The 24,201-nt window shown below is 37.2% G+C and overlaps 1 protein-coding gene across 1 annotated transcript in view; it reads right to left on the bottom strand.

Moving 5' to 3' along the window:
- The window catches only part of LOC138743523 (sorbin and SH3 domain-containing protein 2-like), a 49,778-nt gene extending 26,371 nt beyond the window's left edge, over window positions 1-23,407 (bottom strand). Inside the window, exons 1-6 of the mRNA XM_069899016.1 lie at window positions 23,331-23,407; window positions 23,038-23,110; window positions 18,861-18,903; window positions 12,547-12,598; window positions 8,578-8,720; window positions 2,575-2,630 (exon numbers count right to left, since the gene is read on the bottom strand). Of these exons, the coding sequence (XP_069755117.1) occupies window positions 2,575-2,630; window positions 8,578-8,720; window positions 12,547-12,598; window positions 18,861-18,903; window positions 23,038-23,110; window positions 23,331-23,407 (444 nt within the window). The remainder of the gene's footprint in view (window positions 1-2,574; window positions 2,631-8,577; window positions 8,721-12,546; window positions 12,599-18,860; window positions 18,904-23,037; window positions 23,111-23,330) is intronic.
- Between the last annotated feature and the right edge of the window lie 794 nt (window positions 23,408-24,201).

The following is a 24,201-nucleotide window of genomic DNA, read 5'->3' as shown; positions in this document are numbered from 1 at the left end:
TTGCTAGACTGGTTCCAGTGAAGGTATGGATGCTTTCCATATGAGGAGTGATTGAGAAGACTGCAACTGTAATCTCCAGAGTTTACAATAACGAAAGGAACCCTCATTGAAACATAAACAATCCTTAAAGGGCTTGACAAAGCAGATGCAGGGAGGATGTTTCCCTGAATGGGGAATCCACGATCTGAGTCACAGTTTTAGAATAAAAAAAGTTGGGCATCTAAGTCTGAGATAGAGAAAAGTGTCTTCACTTACTTAGAATCCTCTTGCCTGGAAGACTGCCCAAGTTCAGCTGTTGTGTTCATTCAAAATATAGATTAATGGTTTTCTGGACATTAAGGGAAATGAGGATAATGGTGGAAAATGGCACTGATGCAACAGATCAGTAATGATCTTCATGAATGGTGGATCAGGTTCAAAGACCTGAATGCCCTTCTGCTCTGCTTCTGCTCCTATTTCTTGTTTTATGATCTCATGATATTATTGTGTGTGTTTTTCTGAACAGGGCTACACAGATACACATGGATTAAAATGCTTGTTATCTGTAAGGTAAAACATCATGAGATGGGAATGTGTAAGGAGTTACCCTGTACAGGGCTGTAACAAGATGTGAATGCATCCTTGTACTTACAAGATAAGAGAGACATTGATGGGTTGAGAGGCAGGAAGCTAGCAGGGAAAGGATAGCAACGGTTTTAGTAATTGGACAAGTAATGATATGATGATGTTCTAAGCATGTATCCAAGGGTATAAAAAATCACCATTTTGCTGATAACGGCAGAATGCATTCTCCGACTAACATGGTTAGTTGCAAGTGTTACAATCCGGTAATAAAGAACAAAGAACCCTGATTTCGACTCAGCCTGGTGTTTGTCTCACTCATTCATGAACAAAGCAGACCTAACATATCCCAGCCAGATAGATATCAGACACTTTGATGGAGGTTTCCTCCCACTGTTTGAAATATACTGGGGGTGTAGGTTAATTGGGTGTAAATTGGACTCCTGGGCAAAATGGCTTGTTACTGTGCTGTATTGACCAACCATGTGGGAAGAAGAGAAAGGAAATAGGATGCTTAGCAGTTTGATGGGAATGAAGTGAGAGTATAGATGAGTTATTTTATAGATATTTCAGAGCTTGAAGAGTGGCATTTGATGGAGCTGCCGTAACAGCAGCGCTGGCCCTGGTGCGGTCCTACAGAGACCAGAGAGAGGAGCCATAGCGCTCCCAGAAGGGTGTTACTACCCAGTCCATTTGCCATCAGCACCATACAGGCTGTAAATTAAAGGAGCAGATGGTGGTTTATTTTTAAATCCTGCAATCATGGGATCTGAGCCCACGATGATGATGCCTATAACTGGCAGCAGCCTCAAGGGGTTGCACATTCTGGGTAAGAAGAGGACTGGCACAGGGCACCAGAAAATGGAGGGATCACCACCCATCTGAAAAGGAGAAGCAGAGGAGATGATCCACAGGACAGTGACCATGGCCATAGACCAGTGAGGGGCTCTATGGCTGAAGAACACACAGGCAGTGAGCTATTAATGACTTGAGGCAAGTAACCCACACAGGCTGCTTGCTGCTGGTATCTGCGTTCAATGGAACCACACCAGGCTATAGACTCCTGGACATTTGCTTGAAACTGGCTGAATGGGTACCCGGTATTGGAACCAGGATGTTTGAGGGTGCTGAGGGCCTAATCATGTCAGAGGTTTGCATCCAGTTTTTGGTCTGCTGATGGTTTGGACTGGACTCTGTATGGCTGCAGAGGCTGTGTGAGCACTGGTGGTGAATCCAAGGACACAGAGTTTCTGAGGGGACTCTTGTTAGCTTCTCTTTCCCTGTCTGTAAGAGGCCCTTCAGGCAATTTCTACCGATGGTGAATCCAGCTGCCTTACAGCAGGCAAAGACAATTTTGTGTAATATGAAAGTTTTATTAAATAACCATTAATTGAATCTTGAGGTGACAGAAAGAAACTCTAATTAAAGTGTTTTTAAATTTTTGTGTTGGTCGTTGCCTGGCACACAATTGAACATATTGTGAATACAACGTGTACACATTTGGAACTGGTCTGCATACTTAATGGACAATGTCATTACTTTTCTGAGTATACAAAGTCAGGAAGATAATCGGATTAAAAGGAAGTTTCAATTAAACTTTTACCTGGTTTACACAAAGCAGAGGTCTGATGGAGCCATGATCTAAAATCATTAATTATCCAAATACTACCTAAAAGCAAACATTTCATTTTTCAGGAATGTATGCCTGTCAACTGATGCCCAATAAAATATTTAGCTTATTATTAAATTTAACACAACTTCACACAGTTCACTGGGTTCCTTCAGATAGAAAGTTACAAACTAACACCCTGTTTCCCATGCACTGATTCTTGCTGCAAACACTGTGATTTGAGGATTGCTGGGGAATTATCTCTTCTTTGAAATCTAGACACGGACCAAACTAATTTTGCACAATGCCTTTTGCAGAATCCATGAGAAATAGTAATCGGCTCAAAGTGTATCAGCTGCAAGCAATATACAAAATACAAAGGCTAATGCTAGGTATTTTGTTACCATTTTCAATTGCTGTTTTGGATCAGATATCTTCCCTTGACAGCTCAGATTGGCATCTGGATAAAGAAAGAATACCACAGTAAAAATGAGAAATCAATCCTTGTTTGATTTTGCTACCATAAGTCAAATTCTGTTTTAATGATTGGAAATATTAATAATTAAATACATCGTATTTGGAATTTTGGTCTTGTTTTCTGGTTAGATATCAGCAAATAGAGGAAGTATCACTGATGAGCCCTGAACCAAAATTAATTCAAGATTTTGACAGGAACCTAGCTTTTAATAAACAAACTTTGTACAATGCATATGACAATAAATATGTTGTTATTATTAGTTGTTAAACAGGAACAAAATGTCTTGGAAATCTTGAAGATAATTTTGTACTTGAATTTTGGGAAAGAAATTAAGAGTTGTTAAGGATCACTTGCTAGATACAGGTGATCTCTGACCATATTGCCAGTCTTCAGTTGTGGAATATATGCTTTTCTTAGTTTTTTGATATTTCTTGAGGAAACAGTTGGAGTCATTTACAGAAGTGTGAAATGTTATATTCAAAACATAGTAATCTAAAGACAGGAAGAAGCAGAGTGATGTGAGTTTGTTAGAGTAGATTCTCCTATTCTGATTTACTACTTTGTCCCAAGACTTACTCAAGAGGGAAAAGGGAGAAAACTACGGAGAAAGACAGAAAGCCAATTTTTCCAGTACTCCAACTAAAAACCAATATGTGCCCAAAGTAACCTGCTTTATTTAAGGCCCAACTTGGGCAAATCTGGATGATAACTTGGTGTCCATTTCCACCATTTTCCAACATTACACCAATTTCTTGACTGTGTCCAGGATTTTACATTACTAAAGTGAATGAAAAGATGAGCGCAATTTTGCACCATTCCATTGATCATGTTAACAACTGGAAGGCAAAATAACTCTTTTTTTGCTGGAGACAGGTTTCTTTTGATGTTTACCTTCTTGACAATTTTATCGACTCAATGTACTTCCTTTCCCTCCCCTGCCAAAGGCATCAATTTCTTAGTTGCGTATGTTTTCTCAGCTGTCAGTTGTCCTTTGATGTTTAGGTAACAAATCATTGATGATTAATAGAATGTTCCATTGCAAGGATTACAGAAGGATAATAAAAAGTAGACACACTAACTTACTAAATAAAATATAACATCACTTGTAGCAATTCTACTGTGAATTTATAGCAACAGACCAGGCATCAAATCTTGGATATACCTATTGGGGGTGGTATTCTGGATAAATAAAAGAAATACTAAGGAGAGTTTCATGGATTCTTCAGAATATCTTGGTTTATATATATTCTTCTTTCAAGCAAAATGCAACAAATATTGTAAAACTAGGCTTCTGGCAGTTAACAATTACAAATCCAAATGATACAAGTTATTATTCCCAGTGGACTAATGGCTTGAAGGACCAGTTAATTTCCAGAAATCCTCTATCCATAAATCACTCAGCCTCAAGTGAAACCTGCTCCCTGCTCTGGACTAGTTGCACTTTTTGTTAACTGTTGGGTCCTTTGTGCCATTGAAGAACAGCCCCACTTAACTGAAAACTCTGTTCCACAGGAAGCTATTCTTCCTGTTCTCAGTGTGGATTTTCCACATTTGTTATTTAAACAACACATTTGAAATGCTTCTGCAAAAGAGGAGCCGTACAATGGCTATCACTCAATATATTAAACAAAAAAATCTTTAAAAAGTGAAATTGAGATTTATTACTAATTTTATACAGTTAAATTACAAATTTAGTGGCTACTGGTTTCTAATTATTAGATGCCTGCTGAATAAGATTGCGAGAACATACATTTAAAATGACATCAAGACCATTTATTTCAAAATAGTGCCAAAGAACTGGTAAATGGCAAATACATTTTCCAGTCTTTTAAAGGGGAGCTCGAACACACTCTAGAAATAATTGGTAGTTAGATTCCATTGTTGGTACAATGGCAATTTAATTTTTTTCTTGAACAAAATATCATGTATGGAGATGTAAAATATGTAGAGATAAATGACATAAAACTATACCATGGATATTGAAAATAAATTAAACACACTTTGAAGAAATGTAAACCAATAGTCAAGAGTATTGCACTGAATGTGGTGTCAATAGACTTCCCTAAAGACATTGATAAGATATTACTTGAGAGACTTATGAAAATGTTAAGGCACATGGGAACATTTTTTTTTAATCAACCCAAACTGCAGAAGGACTTACATTAGAAGAAAGAGCAGAGAATTGGCAAATGAAGCACAATGTCGCGAAATGTACGGTCAAGCACTTTGATGGAAGAAATAAATGGACAGACCATTTTCTAAATGGAGAGAAATTTGAAAATACTCAGATGAAAAGGGCCCTGGAAGTCCTCGTGTAGGATACCCTGAAAGTAAACTTGTAGGTTGAGTTGGTGGTGAAGATGGCAAATGCAATGCTGGCATTCATTTCAAGAAGAATAGGATATAAGAGCAGGGATGTGATGCTGAGGATTTAGAGGGAACTGGCGAGACTTCTCGGAGTATTAGGGGAGCAGTTTTAGGCTCCTTATTTCAGAAGAAATGTGCTGACATTGGAGATGATGCAGAGTAGGTTCACAAGAATGATTCTGGGAATAAAAGGTTTATCACATGAGGAGCGTTTGATGACACTTTGCCTGTACTCATTGGAACTTGGGAGGAATTTCATTGAAACATTTTGAATGTTGGCAGGCATGGGCAATGTAAATGTTGTAAGTTTGTTTCCCATGGTGGGAGAGCCTAGGACAAAAGGACACAACTTCAGGATTGAAGGGCATCCACTTAGTGCAGAAATGCAGAGGAATTTCCTTAGCCATAGTGTTGGAATTTCTTGACATGGGCGATTGTGAAGAGGAATTTCCTTAGCCATAGCATTGGAATTTCTTGACATGGGCGATTGTGAAGGACATGTCTTTCAGAGATTGATAGGTTCTTGATTAGCTAGGGCATCTAAGGCTATGGGGAGAAGGCCAGACAGTGAGGCTGAGTGAGAAAATGGATCATCTCATGTTTGAATGGGGGGAAGGCCCATATCTTTTCCTATGGTTCATGGTATCATGATCTATTAATGCTCTTTAAATTAATGCTGCTTTGAGAAGGACAACCACAGATTTTCTTGTCTATTTTTTTCACTGAAATCAATAAAAATTAAAGAAAATGTAATCCTTCCAGTTATTTCAAAACACTTAATTTAAAAGAAAATCCCTGTCTTGCAATGATTTTGATGATTTCCATCTGGGTGACGCTTGGATTGATTGAAGTATTCCAGTTCAAAACAATTAAATGTAAATGGAGCAAACACTATGATTTTCATTGCATTCCAGAAAACTCAACTGGATTACACATCTTGTGAAGCAAAAAAAGGCACGTCTTGTGGAGCAAACCTCCAAATTTTCTGCATCAACTTATTCAATTAAATTGTCAGTGAAGATATTGAGCTAATTTGTTCATTTTTACCATGTGGACATGAACAACATTTGCTATGCATTAAATCTCTTTTCTTTGTTATTTTTCCTTAAATTCAAGATTCAGAACTGAAAATTTAACTGCAGGTTGAGAGTAAAATTGCATTTCAACTCTCAGATGTCAAAAAGTATACTTTTAATCATAAATAAATGTTTTGAATTTGTTGAAATCTCCATCTTGGGTGTTTAAATGTTATATTTCAGGACAGCAAGTAATAAATGGTAACTTGGATCTTGTTTCCCAAGGGAATTGAAAACCTTAAAGCAGGACTTTGGAATGAAATACCTGTCAAATGATTTCAAAGTCCTGTTTAATTATCCAAATGTATTAAACTAGTTGAAAGCTCTCCATAATCATAAGTGGATTTATATATTGTTCTGAAGTAAATAAATCAGTCAAGCTCAATGTAGTTTGGCAATCTCAAAGATAACGGTGAAACCATAGCCACAGAGCCATAGCTCCATGGCCAAGAAAGCCCAGGAGCACCTCCACTTCCTGCAAAGGCTGAGGAAAGTTAATCTCCCTCCCTCCATCCTCACTATATTCTACAGAGGATGTATTGAGAGCAACCTGTGCAATTGCATCACTGTCTGGTTTGGAAGCCGTAAAACCCTGCAGAGGATAGTAAAGTCAACGGAAAAGATCATTGGGAGCTCTCTTCCTACCATAACAGACATCGACAACATACAATGCATGTGGAAGGCATTAAACATTTTGAAGGACTTCACACACCTCTCATGTAAACTTTTCTCCCTTCTGCCATCTGGTAGAGGTACCGTAGCACTTCCCCTGAGCCATCAGGCTCCTGAATTCCCAGCACATACATAGATTGTATATGCTGTAATATTTTAATTTCTATTTATGTAAATCTTATCTATGCTCCTGGAGAAATGCTAGCTCACCTTTACCATGCAATGCATGGTATGAACAACAAATAAAGGTGACTTGACTTGACTTATTTAATTTTAAAATAGATTTTGAGACTTTATATCAATGCCAAGGATATTCAGAACCGCAAGAAAGTTTTCAGCTTCTAAGAATGTCAAAACTAGGGTGAAGTTATGCCCCTGTGCATGCCTTCCAACTCTATAAGCGGCACTTATTCTGGATATCTGTGTTAACCAATTATTTTGTTTGAGGCAAGTTGTTGCTCAGGACCTTTCTACCCAACTCAAGGTCAGCTTGGGCCAGCAAAATTGGCCTTTTGGATTTGTAGAAAGTAAGTTTAGGGGAAATGAGGAATAGAAGATTTATTTCACATTAGTGATGGATGGAATGACCTACTGCTACTCCTTTTTCTTATTTATTTATTATGTTCTTATGTAATAGAACAGAACAATACGGCATCAATATGGCATCAATATGGGTGACACTGTTATCATTGTGGATAGTGCAATGTTACAGTGCCAGCGACTGGGGGTTTGAATCCGGCGCTGTCTGTAAGTTTGTACGTTCTCTCCATGTCTGCGTGGTTTTCCTCCAGTGCTGTGGTTTCCTCCCACTATTCAAATGTACTGGGGTTGTAGGTTAATTGAGTGTAATTGGGCGGCACGGGATCATAGACCATGTTATATGTCTAAACTAAAGTAAAAATGATTGTCTCACAGACAGGCAATTCACTATTAGCCTGTTATTGAAATCTGGGCACCAATTAATTTTACTAGACTTTATTTATTGACCCTAAACTTCATAAACCATGCTTGAGTTGATGCATAAATGTTTTGGCTTAAGCACTATTTAACTTCTTGCTAATTTTAACATGAAAGAGAACATTCAGCCAATTGGATTCATGCCAGATCTTAGCTGAGAAATTCCAGCAGTCACTTACCCAGTCTTATTTCGTTGCAACTCATTCTCTCTCTCAGGCCTTGGAAATCTTGTAGGAACAAAAGCACGCAGTGGAAGCCCACATGATCAGCGGGAGAACATGTAGACTTCTCACAGACACCATCTGAGGTCAGGATTAAACTCATGTCCCTGGAGCTATGAGGTAGCCACACTAACTTCCATGCAATCATGTTACTCTTCTTATTACAAAACAATCACTTTCTAAATATTATTCAATATTTTATCTGTCAACCTCAATCCACCAATATACAGTGCCCTCCATAATGTTTGGGACAAAACATTTTGAATGAAGCAATTAAACATACCTGAGTAATCATAAACACGTGAAACAAGATGTCCCAAACATCATGGTTCCTTGAAATGGGGGAACTATGCATAAAAAGTGCTGTAATTTCTACATTGTCAAACCAAAAATGTATACAAATAGCATTGAATAAAATCTGGAATGTGCACTTAAATCACATGTGAATTGTTTGATTACAAATTTAAAACTGTGGTGCACAGGGGCAAATAAAGAAAAAAAAAGTGCCTTTGTCCCAAACATTATGGAGAGCACTGGATAAAGGCTGGCAGTTGAATCAAGTAAATCCCCAAGAATGATTGTTTTGGCAGAGCATGGATTTTGCAGTTGTATCATTGATGTTTATTTTTATTTTACCATTTTCAACATCTACAGAAATTAGATTAGATGAGTCATGTTTAATTTCTGAGTGTTGGTCTGGATTTGTGCCTGAGTCATTGTGTTGTACATGGTCTATGATGGTCAACTGATTGGTTGCTGCTTCCGGTGTCATGAGTGATCTGTGGAGATAAAGTGAAAGCAATGTTACAATAGTTTTAGAAATAGATGTTAAAAATGTCAAGTGTTGGATTAAAATCAGAATATTTGTTCCATATGGATAATGAATGATAGATTACTTTAATCAACAGCATCTATAAATTTGGTGATGATACCAAGGTAGGGGGTTGTATAAAAAGAAACAATGAGTCAACCTACAGGAGAGAGACTTTGAAAACTTGGCTAAATGGTGCACCAACAATAATCTCACACTCAATGTGACCAAAAGCAAGGAGCTGATTGTTGAGTTCAGGAAGGGAAAACCAGATATGTATGATCCAGTGATCTTTGAGTGATCAGAGGTGGAGAGGGTGAGCGAATTTAAGTTCTTTGGAGTCACCACATCAGAGAATCTTTCCTGGAGCCCACACATTAATGGCATTATGAAGAAAGCACATCAGCACCTCTACTTCCTCAGGAGTTTGCAGAGGTTTGGTATGGCATATTTATTTCTACAGATGTGTGTTAGAAAATGTGCTGACTGACTGGTCTGGCATGGGGACACCAATACCTTTGAGCATAAAGCCCTGCAAAAGGTAGGGGACACAGCCCAGGACAGGATATCCACAGGAAGTTTACATGTGTACATTGTGTACAGTTTTTTTTTGCACTACCAATAAGTGATAATTCTGCCTGGCCTGCAGGAATAAAGAACCTCAGGGTTATATGTGTTGTTCGATATGTACTCTGACAATAAATATGAAATGTAAATCTAATCTAATCTTATCCTGAATTCAAATATTACAAAGTATCACTCATTGTTATGAAACAATTAAAAATAAGAAACTTTGTTGTTTCCCATCCATTGGGACTGGGGTTGAATCCCCAGCTGTCTGTAAGGAGTTTGAACGTTATCCCCGTATCTGTGTAGGGTTTTCCCAGGTGCTCCGTATTCCTGTCACTGCTCAAAGTGCATTGGGGGTTGTTGGTTAATTGTGTGTAATTAGGTGGTACAGAGTCATGGGCCAAAATGGCCCGTTACTCTGCAGTCTGTCTAAATTATTTTTTTAAAAAACCTTATTTGTAGCAATACATGGGCAATGTATGGCTGCCAAGCCAGCAGCTTGATTAGAAATAAAATTTTGCTTGTTATATTAAAGCTGGCATGTGTAAAGAGTACAGTTCAGTTAGCAAATATGATAAATATATGGTCCATCTTTGACACCTAATAGATCTATGGTAAATATACAAGGAGAAAAGACAAGTTCAGTGGTGAATGAAACATGACAATTAAAAGATGCTTCAATAGTACAAGGTAATAAAACACTCAGAAAGAGGGAAATACCATCAAAGATGGAAATTGAACCATACCTGAAGGTGAGCAACATGTTTTTCAACAGAATAAATTGGAAATAAAATTTAAATAGAGTCTGGAAAGAGTGAAAATAAATCCCTGAATGGCATTACGTGACAGGCTGCAGTAAAGGCACAAGGGAAGAATCATCACCAATATGAGAGATTTATTGGGCACAAGTTGGAGCGAGAGAAATGGAGGGCAGGAGATTTGAAGCAGGTATTACAGAACACAAGCTTACAAAGGGTATAAACAGATTCAAACAACAGAGTCTCGGTGGAAAATACTGGGGTAAAAATAAGTGGAAAATAAGAATTATGGCTAATGTGGATCATTTAAAAAAAACATACTCCTAAGCAACCTCTTTAACTCTGAAATCTGAACCCTGAAACCTTGTAACTATGATTTCTGAAGACATTCTGTGGTCCTTCTTATGAAAAGTAAAAATGTATCCCATTTGTCCCTTGCCTGCCGATAAAGTGGGGCACAAGAAGTTGAACTGTAAAAGCTGAAATTTAATCTCTTCACAAAAACAAGTTTTCTCTGCGTTTTGCCATGGCAGTTTTGCATCCAAATAATCCACAGAGAGAGATTTAAGAAAGTTAGCAGGGCCGCTTTCAATAAGACTTGGCAGCCATTTAAATATATTGAAAGTGGGTCAAAGTGCTCAAGGCTCAGAATACAGGAGGCTGAGAAGAGCTGTCAGATCCAGCTGCTCGGTGTCTTGTGAATGATACATGGATCAGGAGAAGCTCATGTCATTGCCTTGTCATTTGGGAAAACCTTACACGATCTGTTTCCGCTCTGCAATTTCCAGACCACCTCATCCCGGTTAGCCAAACCAGTCTGCAATACCTAATATTATCACCACAACTCATCAGCTCCACCATGTCTTTCCTTCTGCAATCTACAAGCCCCCTCATAATATGACTAAAACTTGAAAGACACCGTGATTGAAGTGATAAACACAATGCTGGAGAAATTCAACAGTGATAAAGATACACAACCAACTTTTCAGGCTTGAGCCCTTCATCAAGGAGATTTGTCATACCTTGATGAAGGGCTCAAGACTGAAACATTGGTTCTGTATCTTTATCTTTGCTACATAAAGAACACTATTTGACCTAGAGTTTCTCCAGTATTGTGTTTTTACCTCCTCATGATATACTGTATATCCTTCTGACATCCTTTTTAACTTCTGTGTTTCCTGTATTCTCTTTACCTCCCCACTGAAATGATTGTCTCATGATAGGACCATGTCTTACCCATCTGAGATCTTGCTGGTCTTTAATCAGCCAGCTTTTAGGTAAAAGGCAGATGAAAATAATTTAAATTAAATTCTTCTTTCTTAGCATTTCCAAGTTTTCAACTCACTGACAGTCAGCTCTAATTCGCCCATAAGTGACACAGTCCACCTGGTCAAACTCAAAGCTTTAGTTGTAAGTATGACTGAAAGGGAGAAATCAGTCAAGACTGAAAGGGAGAAATCAACAAGTTATACCAGTGAGGTCAGCAGGTTACACATGAAATCATTGAGATGTATGCCTCAGGGCTCAGAAACATAACATAAATTAAAGAAGACAAGGATTAAATAAAAATAAATCTTTTGAGACTTCATGCTAAATGTGCTAAAAAAAAATTTGTGGAATACCAATCAACAAAGTGAAAAGAATGTTAAATTATGTCAACAAAACAATTGAACTGAAGTCAGAAGCATTTGTGATTAATTTACATGCTGGCCTTGTCTGTTCAAAGGTCACATACTACACCCTGTGTGACACAAATTAGACATTCTTGCACTGAAGATACGAATACTGAGGAATTTATGGGGAAACAGGAAGGATGTGGAAGATTCAAAATAAGGGATCTCAGCCAGTGTGGTAATGGGAAGGCTGATTGCATCTTGATAAATCATTGTAAAGGCTCTAACAGCAGATATAACTTATTATATGTGGGAATGGTGCCAAGGTAGCCATATTATTAAATGTGGGAATGGTGTCAAGGTAGCTGTACAATGGGGACAGGGGTAAAAGGTGAAAGGAAAATGGCAGTTTATGATTTGGAGGGGAGAGATTGCTGAAAAAAATCCAATATGGGGTGCAACTTGGGCTGGTGGAGAATTAGCCTAAACAGGTCATTGTTCTGATCAGGGAATTGATGAGGAGGGGAATGAATCAAGATGTGGGATCCAATTGAAATTCACACAAACTTGAGAGGTTCAGGTTTTAATTTATCGTGAAATGGGTTGTAAGGGGCATCTGAGGTATGGCATCACTATTCTGGAGGAGGGACTAGTGGAGCACGAAGAAGAAATCTGCTTAATGGCTGCTAACATTTGGAAAGCGGATAAGGAGCTTGAGGGATCAGGCAACAATTAAGCCCGCATAGCCCAAAGGATTCCTTTTAAAATCAAGTGAGTTAAATTTAGGGTCAAGCCTGTTTCTTCTGTCTTGCATAAAACTTAAACAAAGCCAAAGTTATAAAACTTATCAGACCTGTCAGCTTTTTCCTTCACATTGGGTGCAAGCCAGCAAACAGCATGGATCTCTGCAGAAGGGAGAAAGTATGCAAGCCTCAGTGCTAGTTATGTTTATAGATGTGGCTTTTTATGTGCAGTGTGTTCCCTTTGTGTATCAGGCAAAAGCCTAGTTTAAAGTTTGATTGACCTCAAACTTTGTAAAACATGCCTGATTTGATGCATAAATGTTTTTGATACAAGTACATTGACAGACAGGAATGGGATTAAGTTACATAATCTTGGGATTTATCCCTTCATCCAACCCATTTTCCCCTATTGGATGGATGTTAAAATCAAGGATTGTGCCAAGAAGATGATACATGAGGAATATTATTGGGCACAGAAAGTTGTTTGACCAGATCTTGCAGCAAATTAACAAGGTAAATATTTAATATTATTTGAAATACAATTGATGATATAGATTGAAATTAATAAAAAGTAACTTCAGAAAGTCAGGAAATTTTCACACAGACGATGATTAATGATTGCAATGGACATAAATCTACTGCTAGAGGCAAAGTCCTGGACTCATTTAAGACACAATTGGAACCTACAATGGATATATTGTGTGCTTCAGGATAATCAAATTAAACCAAGCACATTGCATTTTTTAAATCCAAAATTGTATTGAACACTTGTCAACAGATGCATTCCAATGAAATTATTTTGCATTCTATACGTTTGCACTGTTTTTCAGTTACAATTTAAATTGCTAAATGATTACTTAGAGTTTACAGTATTCGCAATCAACATATAGGCAATTTGGCAGCATGGACTGCCTAACCATCGTAGAACATAATTATCATGTAATTTCTGTGAGTTTTAAGAATTGATGGGTGGAAGAATAAATTTAGGAAGTTAATTCCATATTATGGACTCAGAGCAGGATAAATTACAGACGTTATTACTGGGACAAAGAAGGTGCAGCAAGAACAAAAAGGCAGAATTGAAAGAATCCAGAGATCTGTGGAGAGGCATTTGTAGGATTTTACAGGTCAAACTCGTGGGGATGTTTATACATGAGATTAAGAATATTTGGGAGGTGTTTGGAGAAATCAGCAGGCCAATGTTGGGTAGCAAGTATGAAATCATTGTGAGTTGGTCATAATTAGATACAATCTGCAATATTTTGATAAGCCAAAATTTATAAAAAGTGAAGAGTGGGTAGTCAGCCTTGAAAGTATTTGAACTCTTGAGCCTGTTGGTGATTAAAACATGAAAGAATTCCACAGGAAAAGGAATGAGGAGCAATATTCAGCTGTAGAATGAAGTCTCAAATGAGATGGATAGGTAATTAGGTAGACAGTTTCAGAATTGGTGTGAAATACAACGTACTGGCCACATATGTGTAAATTATTGAACAAATAATATCCCTGATATATCCCTGATGTATTTTGTTTAGATTTATGAAAGCTGTTTTTGACAATACTGATCCCTGACATACTTTACTCCTTTTAAAATATTCACATTCTTCCTTGAAGTGGCATTTTAAATTCACTTAGACTAAAAAAACATATAGGAAAATGTCCTCTTCCATACAGTAGTGGTATCAATCTTTACCATCAACATAGAAATATACAATGAGGACTTTTTTTTTGGGTCACTTCACTGATACTGATCCTGGATACAGACAAGCCTGAGTAAAGAAAGGATTGAATCAGCTTTCAATTTTCGGAGCAGAGTGACTCATTTCAGTTTATTATTGGAAAGTGTGTTTACATGGATATGTGTGTAAGATGGAGTTTATGTCAGAGTTAGATAGAGAAACTGCTCTGCTACAAGTCTTTGATTTTAAACATGATGAATTGGCAAAGTAATGGACAGTTGAGAGTATCTGTGGAACTACATTCTAGTATAATTCACCACTTTCTAGAGATGATGCAGGAAAAGAACATTGGCATTAATGAAAGTATTTGGTAAATATATAACATTATGCCATATAATTAGCATTGCGGTTAGCACAATGCTATTACAATGCCAACGATTGAGACCAGGGTTCAAATCCCATGCTGCCTGTAAGGAGTTTGTATATTCTCCCCATATCCACATGGGTTTTCCCCGGGAGCGCCGGTTTCCTCCCACCATTCAAAATGCCCCAGGGGTTGTGGGGCAACTGGGTGGCATGGGCTCATGGGCTGAAAGACCCTGTTAATGTGCTGAATGTCTAAATTTAAAATTAAATAATCTGTCAATTTAGCATTACATTTTGTTGACCTCCACATTGGTTTATCATGTATAGTACTTCAAATGGATTGAAATGGACATTGATGTACTCTGAGCAAACAATGAGCAGCTGGAGGATCTCAAAAGATCCATGGAGAAAAATGGTCAGTCAGTATTTCAGGTTAAGACCCTTTATTGAGGCTAATATGAGCAGGAGAAATATCAAACATGAAGAAAAGAGTAGGGGAGGAAGAAGAGGGGCCACAAGGTGATAGGATACTGGACAGAAGGTGGGAAAGGTGAAGTGGTTGTTGGGGAGAGGATGGGGAGGGATGGTTTCATATCCCATGATATGCCCGAGAACAGCAAAAGTCAAAATGCATTGAGTAACTATGTGCAATTTACTCAAAAACTGAAGGATTGGGAGAATATACACTTTACCCTCTGACCAAGCCTGATAGAGAACTAGATGTTACATATATTTTGGCATGTTAAGAGTGGGACACCTCCTGAAGCAAGTTGGCAACTTGACATCCTGCAGTGGTGACTGTAGGCAAAGTGGCAGTGTAAGAAGAATGACAAATCTTCATTCTATTTTGAGCTCTATTAATATTGATCCAGTAATTTTAGATCATAATAATTTGTTTTTTTTAAATTATGCATTCATATATTTGTTTTTGCTTAGTTTCATTCATCTTCTCTGATATCTTAATATTTATGCATAAAAACACAATACTGGAGAAGCTCAGTGGGTCAGACAGAGTACTTTATATAGCAAAGATAAAGATACATATCCAACATTTTGGGCTTGAGCCCTTTATCTAGGTATCCTTATCTTTGCTATATTAAGTACACTGTCTGACCTGCCGAGTTTCTCCAGCATAGTGTTTTTACTTCAATCATGGTGTCTGCAAACTTTCATGTTTTATACCATCTTCTGCATTAACTGTTCAAATACAAAATTTTAATAGTTTGGGGAAAAAAATAGCATCTTTAGATAATTGAAAGTTTCCAGGTAATATTTTGCAATCAAAATAAATTGGTTCTCCTACTAACCAATAGAAGCACTTTATTTTATTTGTTCTATCTCATCATTTTATGTAGATGTTGCACTATATTCAAATTTCCAAATACCCTTTGCTACATGAAACCTCAGTATTTACTATCATGTATCCAATATTTTCAAGACTAACATCCTGATTTCTCCCTTGCATCTGCTTTAATCCACATATTTTAAGCTGCAGGGTAGAGAAGCATGTACACACAAGTGTCACAGTACTTAGTGGGTGGCCAATAATTTGAAACAGATGACTTTCCAGGCACATAAACAAATGGCATTCCCTGATTCAATATGATAGCTGGAGGTATCATTTATGCCAAATGGAGGCGAAATGTTGGTGCTGATGAAAAATATTCAAATAACATTAATGTTTGTTTCTCAGTTTCCATTTTCATATCTGAAATGTAATTTGTAATTTAAAAATGCTTTCAGACAGTACCCTATACAGCCATTCTTAATTTTACTTAGTAAGGAGCCGTGAAGGATGCTTAAATCAACCAGAAGCTCCGTCCCATTTACAATTCATAATGTTCCTATTGTAGTGTTAGAGTGATAAGTGATACTCCTGCCCAGTAGTTGCAACTTGGCTAGATTCAAGATTCAAGATGGATGCTTCCACAAGGTCCTGAGCGAGTTCTTCAGCTAATAAAGCATGGTTGTTTTAAAAGAACCCAAGTTTCTTTATTGTAATAAAAGAAACATCACATGGTACCAGGAGTGGAAGAAACACCAGGAGTGTGCGGAATGAGAATCAGTCGATAGCAGCAGAAAATAGCGAGAGTGTAAAAACTCCTGACACTGAAAAGGTTGACCACGAGTGGAGGTTGTTCAAAAAAAGATTCATGCTGTACCTGTAAGCCATTGGACTTGATAGAAAACCTGATACATGGAAGATTGTACTGGTACTTATGGTGACAGGACCTCAAGCACTAGAGGTTTTCAACTTATTTGTTTTTGCCGAGGCAGAGGTCCAAGGCAATTCAACAAAATTATCGAGATGTTTGATGAATACTGTTCACTAAAGAAAAATGAAATGCTCAAGAGGTGTATATTCAAGATGGATGCCTCCATATGGTGTGAGTTCTTTAGCTAATAAAGTATACTTGTTTTAAAAGAACCCAAGTTACTTTATAAAAGAAACATCACACCTATTGGACAGCACACTAGCTGATTGTTTGGACCAGTGTTGCCCACACCACTTTTCTGCATTAAACTCAGTTTTTCCTAAAGCAAACTAGATAGCCAAAACTCCAGAATTTCCAAGGATTAAAACTACTTCAAAATACAAGCCTAATTCCCCCAATTATAAGGGCATTTGGCTTCACTAACATATCGTGCTTAATGGCTTGCTGCTGGGGACATAGCTCCATAAATGGACACATGAATCCATACAATGCCACTTGAACAGTACTACGGTTCCTCAGATCTTCTAGCCTGTAATCTTTTCTGACTCTTGCACCTATTTGTATCTCCAGCCTGTTCCCTTCTTTACTTCTCCATTCATCAAGAATAAATATTCTCATCTGTGCTGTTGACTTGAGAATAAAAGTCAATTTTCTACCTTTGTCCATTTGAACTGAAGCAAACTAAATCTGACATTGACAGCATAATATATGCTTTGTTCAAATAAAGTCTTTTATAGAAATGTTTTTAAAAATAAATGACATTGTGCATGATCAAGTTTTCACTGACAACATTAGTGAAGCATTTTAAATCCATTAAATATAGTTTTTTTGAAGAAGAATTAATCATAAACTTAACTCCCATATTCAGCAGTGCAGGAAAGGTCTTCCTCAGCCAAAGTTCTGACTGTTTACCCTTTCACATCCTGGCAAAGCCAGCTTTCTACATGAGACAGCACGTACAACAGATGAAATTTTGTTCAGCATTACGTCTCCCATCTGTAAAGAGGCTTATTGTTCCATAACTAAGAGTTTGCTGACACTTGAATTTGTCAAAGAGGAAGTGAGTCATCCCAACTTGCTGCTCCAATCTAAACTTGCATACATTTATACCACAAAAAAAGATCATGGAAGGGATAAAACATCAGCACATCAGGGTCTAAACATGTAGATATATTGCTGAATCAGGAAGTGGAAACTTAAAGGCTAAGATCAACTAACATTATTTATTAACTGCATTAAATGAGATAAAGGAGCTAATGAGGAATTGCTTTGGTTTTGTTCATAAGAAATCTCAAAATATTTTCCACAGAATGGGGAAAACAATCATATTTAAATATGCCAACATCATTGACCAAATATGTTTATCCTGCAGCAAAATTAAATCACAAATATCTAGAAGGATCTACATAAATGGACAACAGGATATGTAGAAAAAACATTTAAAGTATCCTTCTTTCTCTACACCTTTAAGAAATAGAACAAAGCCGTTTCAAATTAATTGGACCATTCCCCAGTGGATGTTTTCTTTGAGATTTCAGGTACAATTTAATAAGATATACCTATCTTTGAAACTTGGATTCAACAGTAAATGTTATCACCCTATCTCCACACCATTATGGTACAAAGCTTTGATATATGTGAAATGGAGGGGCCACATTTATTTAGTCAAACAGGTGGATTAAATTCTATGAAATAGCCCAACCAGTTTGTAATATTTAAAACTCCCTTATCCAATGTGCTATTTAATAAAGAGTGTATAAAACCTACCCTTTTGGATTGACTGTGGTCAAAAGAAGGTTTCTTTTGTTGCCAGTGAATTAGACAATATTTCCACAGGGCCTTGTAAACTGACAATTAGTAGAAGGGGTGGGATTTTGGGAATTCCAACCAATGCTATTAAAAGGGTTGGCTAATGTGGGATTGAAATCACTTTGGTCTCTTTTGGCATCCAAAGATTTCAGCTGTAGACACAGCAATTGAGTATTTACTGTCCTGCTTTTTATTATCAGAATTTGTGAGAGTGATCCTGATTTATAAAAAAATGACCATTTGATTATGTCTTTTATGGTTGAATTGTAAGACAATGATTCAGTTAACGGCGATCTTAATATATTAGCTGTGGAAGAGCTAGCAGAGGCCTGGTTTATTTGATTAGACACTCACTTGATCTTGTTAGCATCAATATCCGAAGACAATCCATACAGATCTGTAAAACAAAAAAAAATCATTAATATACCTCTATTTTGTAAAAATTTCCAAATATTATTTCTTTATTCCACAAAGATGTATGGAATATGGAAACTGCAAAGAATTATCAAAAATATTTTAATAACAAAAACAGACTTATTGGAATAAAATCCTTTTATATTGTCCATGATATAAAATGTGAGTAGATGAAAAAGCAGAGGTGAAGTTACAATCAGGTCAGCCATTATCTTATTCAAAGGTAAAGCAAGTGTAAGGGCTTAACTTTTTCTAATTTGGAAGTTCATCTGTGCTGCATAATTCATCCTGAAATACATCGTAAAAACCTGTGTGATGTATAGGTAAATGTAGGATTTGCACAAGTATTGGCTTAGACTTTCAGTGGCATAGCATTTGATGTTTACACACTGCATGATTGAACCAAAGCAAAAAGATTAATTGTGAAATGTGATCAGCACTTTCTAATGTGCAATAAAAATAATCTATCATGAATATGACTTCAGTTCATGTGATATAGCCGTGCACAGAGGCCAGAGGTTTGCTGCATTGACACCAGCTAGTGTATAACACAGAACTGTTGTCAATTATGTAAAATTAAATTGATACATTTCAATAAATCAGTGTAGGCTTCCACTAGAAAACTAGCACATGATAGAAAGAAAAAGATTCACCTAGGTATTTGTAAGAGTTCAAGATTATTGTAAAATTACTGGAGAAGTTATTCAGTCTCAATTTTTTAACATTTTATGGATGCTGACATTATATCCCTCAAATGTTGGAGAGTTGCATTTCTGCTCCACTATCAAATTTGACCTTCTTAAATTGCTCTGTTAGTTCCAGCATAACTTCCCATTTAAAAGCTCCACCCAGGGCACAGCGATGTGCGGAAGAGTTCCTGTCCCACAGATGACTCCTGAGCTTACGCGTGGTTAACGTGCATAACATCACAATGGCCTGTGCACAGTGCTGTTTACTTGCTTAATGTTGTGTGCATGTGTAAATCATTCTCCTGCAGACCAGGATGAAACGAGCTTGGGGTCCCCATGTTGTATCATTTTAGTGTACTATATTTCATCTCAGCTATTACTTTATAGCTAGGGATTCAGGATGACATCCAAGCAAGCCTGAGTTTTCTCTATGATGTAACTGGTCAACAGTATATCTACAGTAGCACTACACCAATAAATACCCCTTGTCCTCCAGGAAACTTCCAATACATAAAAATGAATAACTCTGATAGGAGTTACTAAAATGAATAGCACTTCAAAACCTCATATTTCAAATGTAGTTAATTAAGAAATAACAACCAAGACAAGGCTTTAACAGATTGAATAGTTCAGGCAATTTCATGGCCACATTTTCAAAAACAAGAAAGGAAATGCAAACAAGGAGTGTTTTTGAGTACAGCTTTTAGCTTTTACCCAAATGCCAATGGCAATGAAAACTGTTGAGCTGGGAAATTCTAGTCATTATCTTTTTGTTAGCCAGGCTCTAAGCATGACGTATTTAAACCACACCAAGTTCCAGACACTATGACTGAATTGCTTCTTTGAACAGATGGGGTGAGTCAGCAGTACTGAATAGTTCTGTGTCTTTTAAACAGCATTGGATTTACATTACTTAATACTACATTTTTTTTTTCTGAACAAGCACCAGATGAAAAACTTTCCTTTATACCTCAACTATTAATTTCCAGATCAAATGGAAAATTGCAGCTATCTTTCTTGAGGTAACAATTTGCAAACAACACTGTGCAATTATCTCATCTTTGGATGCATAATTTCAGGCTTTTCACAGCTTTGCTAAAATGTAATTTGAGTCACCAGAATGGGGTGGGGTGGGGAGAAATGAAAAAAAGCACTTTCCTTACTCAGCCATGAATCAAGGTATGGATATTTTGTAAATGCTATGCCTGTGCATAGAGGTAGCTCAAATTAAATTGTAGTAATCTTGGAAATAAGGCTCCATAAAAATATTGAAATTTAAGTAATTTTGAATAGAAACAATATATTTCTGGTTTATTTATTTATCACAATAAAAGTGGTTGCTTTTTATCCTCTATAATACTTTATGCCTCCTTGAGATATGAGCAAAACAATCTGTATTGATAACATGAACGTGTGACCCTTCAAATAAGTGATCAGAGCACATATTCCCACCACAACTGGCATCATACTTCGGTGTTCCTAAACTTATCAATCATGGCTGATAGAAGAATGAAAATAATTGAAAGAGTAATGGAAAAAAAGTCATATTAGAGCAATAAAATATTAACTTTAAATTTCCCACTATTTTGGTTATTCATTTTGTGAAATATCCCAATAGATTATTTTCTAAAAACTCTTATTAAGAAGCTCTTTTAAGAATAATCAGAACTAGGGCTACTTCCAATGTTCCCTCATCCCAGTTCAGGGGCTAAGAGACAAGCCCAGCTGCCTTACTGGCTGATAGCAGGCAATGTAATATTAATAAATGATGTAATGCACTAATATGCCAGGAGCAGTAGGTTATTATTTCAGAGTTTGAAAGGAAATGGATGAGGATATTGTAAAATCCTGCACCATCATTCTCTTGACTTTAGAAGTGTTCCATCATATGGAAAATTGGTGGTGTCCTTTACTAAATAAAAGGAGGAGGAAACTACAGAATTATTTATCGGTTCGCTTAACATTCTTTCACAGGAATTTACTTGTGTCTTCTATTAAGGATAGAGTGCCTGATTATTCTGAAAATTTGGGTCATTCAGAGAAATTCAGCATGGATTTATAAAAAAATGTAGGGCATATAATATGTCCCAATGCTATGAAGAGGTTAATTAAAGCAGTAGTCAGGAAATTGCCTGTTAATGTCATTTAAAATGACACAAGTATGGTCAGCAATATAGAAACATGTGGAATTGTTCATATTGAACCTAAAACGAATGGAACAAATGAATCAGAATGGTGAAAATGTAGAAACAGCTGAGGTCCAAAGAGATTTAGCAGCCCGTGCATGCAGGCAATTGAAATATCACGTATAGAAAATAATATGAAGGTAAATTGAGCACGAGTCTTTATGATCTGGAGACAGGAAAACATCAGGCTATAAAGTCTTGGTTAGACCATATGCAGTGAGCAGCTTGGTGCAGCACACTTTTGGAATGACTTTTTATGACCTTGAAGAATCCACAGGGAACAATTACAAGCTTGGATAGTATTTTCTGGAATTTAGAAGTATAAGGGGTAGTTTATCAAATACTAAAAGGAGTACAGTATATTTCAAGGAGAATCTTTCAGAAGTAATAGGATGTAGAAAAAGTTTAGTGATTAGATCTTTTTGGAATGAAGCGAGCAATGACTTCTACCTGCCGTGGGTGATAGAAATCCTGAACATTCTTCTGCAAATGCAATTGATGAAACTAATTTTAAATCTCAGAAAGGAGGAGGAGGTCAGAAAGCAAATCTGGGAGAAGGATTCAAGGAGCCAAACTGCCTACCATTGTTCCCATGCTCCTGATTATATCTTGGGAACCTTAAGAGCTTCAAGGTCAGAATCAGACCTGAGAGAAAATCAATGAAAGAAAGAATCATTGCGTTATGCAAAGGCAGGTTCCATACAGTTTGGCTAAGGGCTACTCGACCTGAAGTATAAAAAACTTTGGACTAGAACTTGTTCTTGGCTGAGAAGAGTGGGTTAAGATGGGGAACTGTGGTCAACCAACTCATCATATGCACGAGGTCCCACTATCCATTGCTGCACGGTCATGTGTCATGGGCTGCAGTGGATGACAGAAAAATAAGTAATAAACATGAAAGGTTGGAAATTACATATATAGAGCTGCAGTTAGTGCAAGAAAACAAGTAATCTTTCACTTTTAGTGGTTCCAGAGCAGTTTATGGTTAGGGTAGTACAGGCAAGTTCAAAAGTTTGATAGCTGTTGGAAGGAAAACCTAGAGGTGCTGGACATCAAGCTTCGCCTGAAGGTAGTAGTGAGAAGTGATTGGAATTAGGCTGATGGGGATTTTTATAATGATGATTTCTATTTGTTTATGCTTTATTACCATAAATGCAGTTACATTTTTAAATAAGGCATTTTCAAATAAGGTGTTTATTTGCATGATATATGTAAGCATGAGGATAATGAAAGGTTATTTACCTGCCTTCGGTATGCTGTGATAACATTTAAACATTGAATTGTACCAGGTCTTTGGCCTATTCTCGGTTGGAACCTGAAATAAATTGAGAAGAGAAATGAAAGTTTCTCGGGTACCAAATGATAGATAAAATATATAATTAGTGCCCTATTAACATCTGTGAGATTATCATCCAAATATGATCACAAGATATAGGCCCATCAAATCTGCTCCACCATTCTAATCATAAGCTGATCCATCCACCAACTCAACTCCACTCCCCGGCTTTTTTTCCTGTTACTGACTAATCAAATACCTGTCAATCTCTGCCTTATATACACCCATCAATCTCGCTACCACAGCCGCCTGGGGCAACAAGTTCCAGAGACTCATGATCCCCTGACTGAAGACATTTTTACACTTCTCTGTTTTAAACTGCTACCCTTTTATCCTGAAACTATGCTGTCTTGTCCTAGAATCCCCTACCATGGGAAACATCCTTCCCACATCTACTCTGTCCAGGCCCTTCAGCTTTCGGAAATGCCTCACTCATCCTTCTCTATTTGAACAAGTAAAGTCCAAGAGCCAACAATTGTTCCTCGTACACTAACTCTTTCATTCCTGCTATCATTCTAGTGTACCTTCTCTGAACCCTCTCCAATGCCAGCACGTCTTTTCTCATGATATTATGAAAGTTATGTCTTTCTCTTGAAGTTTGTGAAGAATTTGATTCAGATCCTTGTTGGGAAGATAATAGAACTTATTGAAAAATTCTAAAGACAGTTGATAGTAAAAGAGAAAAGATCTGCATTTGTACCTCCTAAAGATTTTTTTCTTTTAGTCAATTCCTAATCATAAAATCATTAAAAAAAAACTTTGGACTAGAACTTGTTCTTGGCTGAGAATAGTGGGTTAAGATGGGGAACTGTTGTCAACCAACTCATCTTATGCACGAGGTCCCACTGTCCGTTGCTGCACGGTCATGTGTCATGGGTTGCCATGGATGATGTTGAGATGGCAACAGAGAGTGGGTTATCAGGACCAGAAAACCAGAAGTCAGGTTGGGCTTTTGGGGACAGGGTTTGGGGCTGCTGTTTGTGATTGTCGTTTGCTTGGGAGCTCTGGGCTGTGATTAGATGGTGATGCAGGCTATGGAGGGAATCAGAAACATGGTCGAGCGAGATGAG

The sequence above is a fragment of the Narcine bancroftii genome, chromosome 9, assembly GCF_036971445.1.
Source record: "Narcine bancroftii isolate sNarBan1 chromosome 9, sNarBan1.hap1, whole genome shotgun sequence".
In the NCBI taxonomy this organism is placed as follows: Eukaryota; Metazoa; Chordata; class Chondrichthyes; order Torpediniformes; family Narcinidae; genus Narcine; species Narcine bancroftii.
The sequence above is the reverse complement of the archived record's forward strand: the minus strand, read 5'-3'. Positions and strand labels throughout refer to the sequence as shown.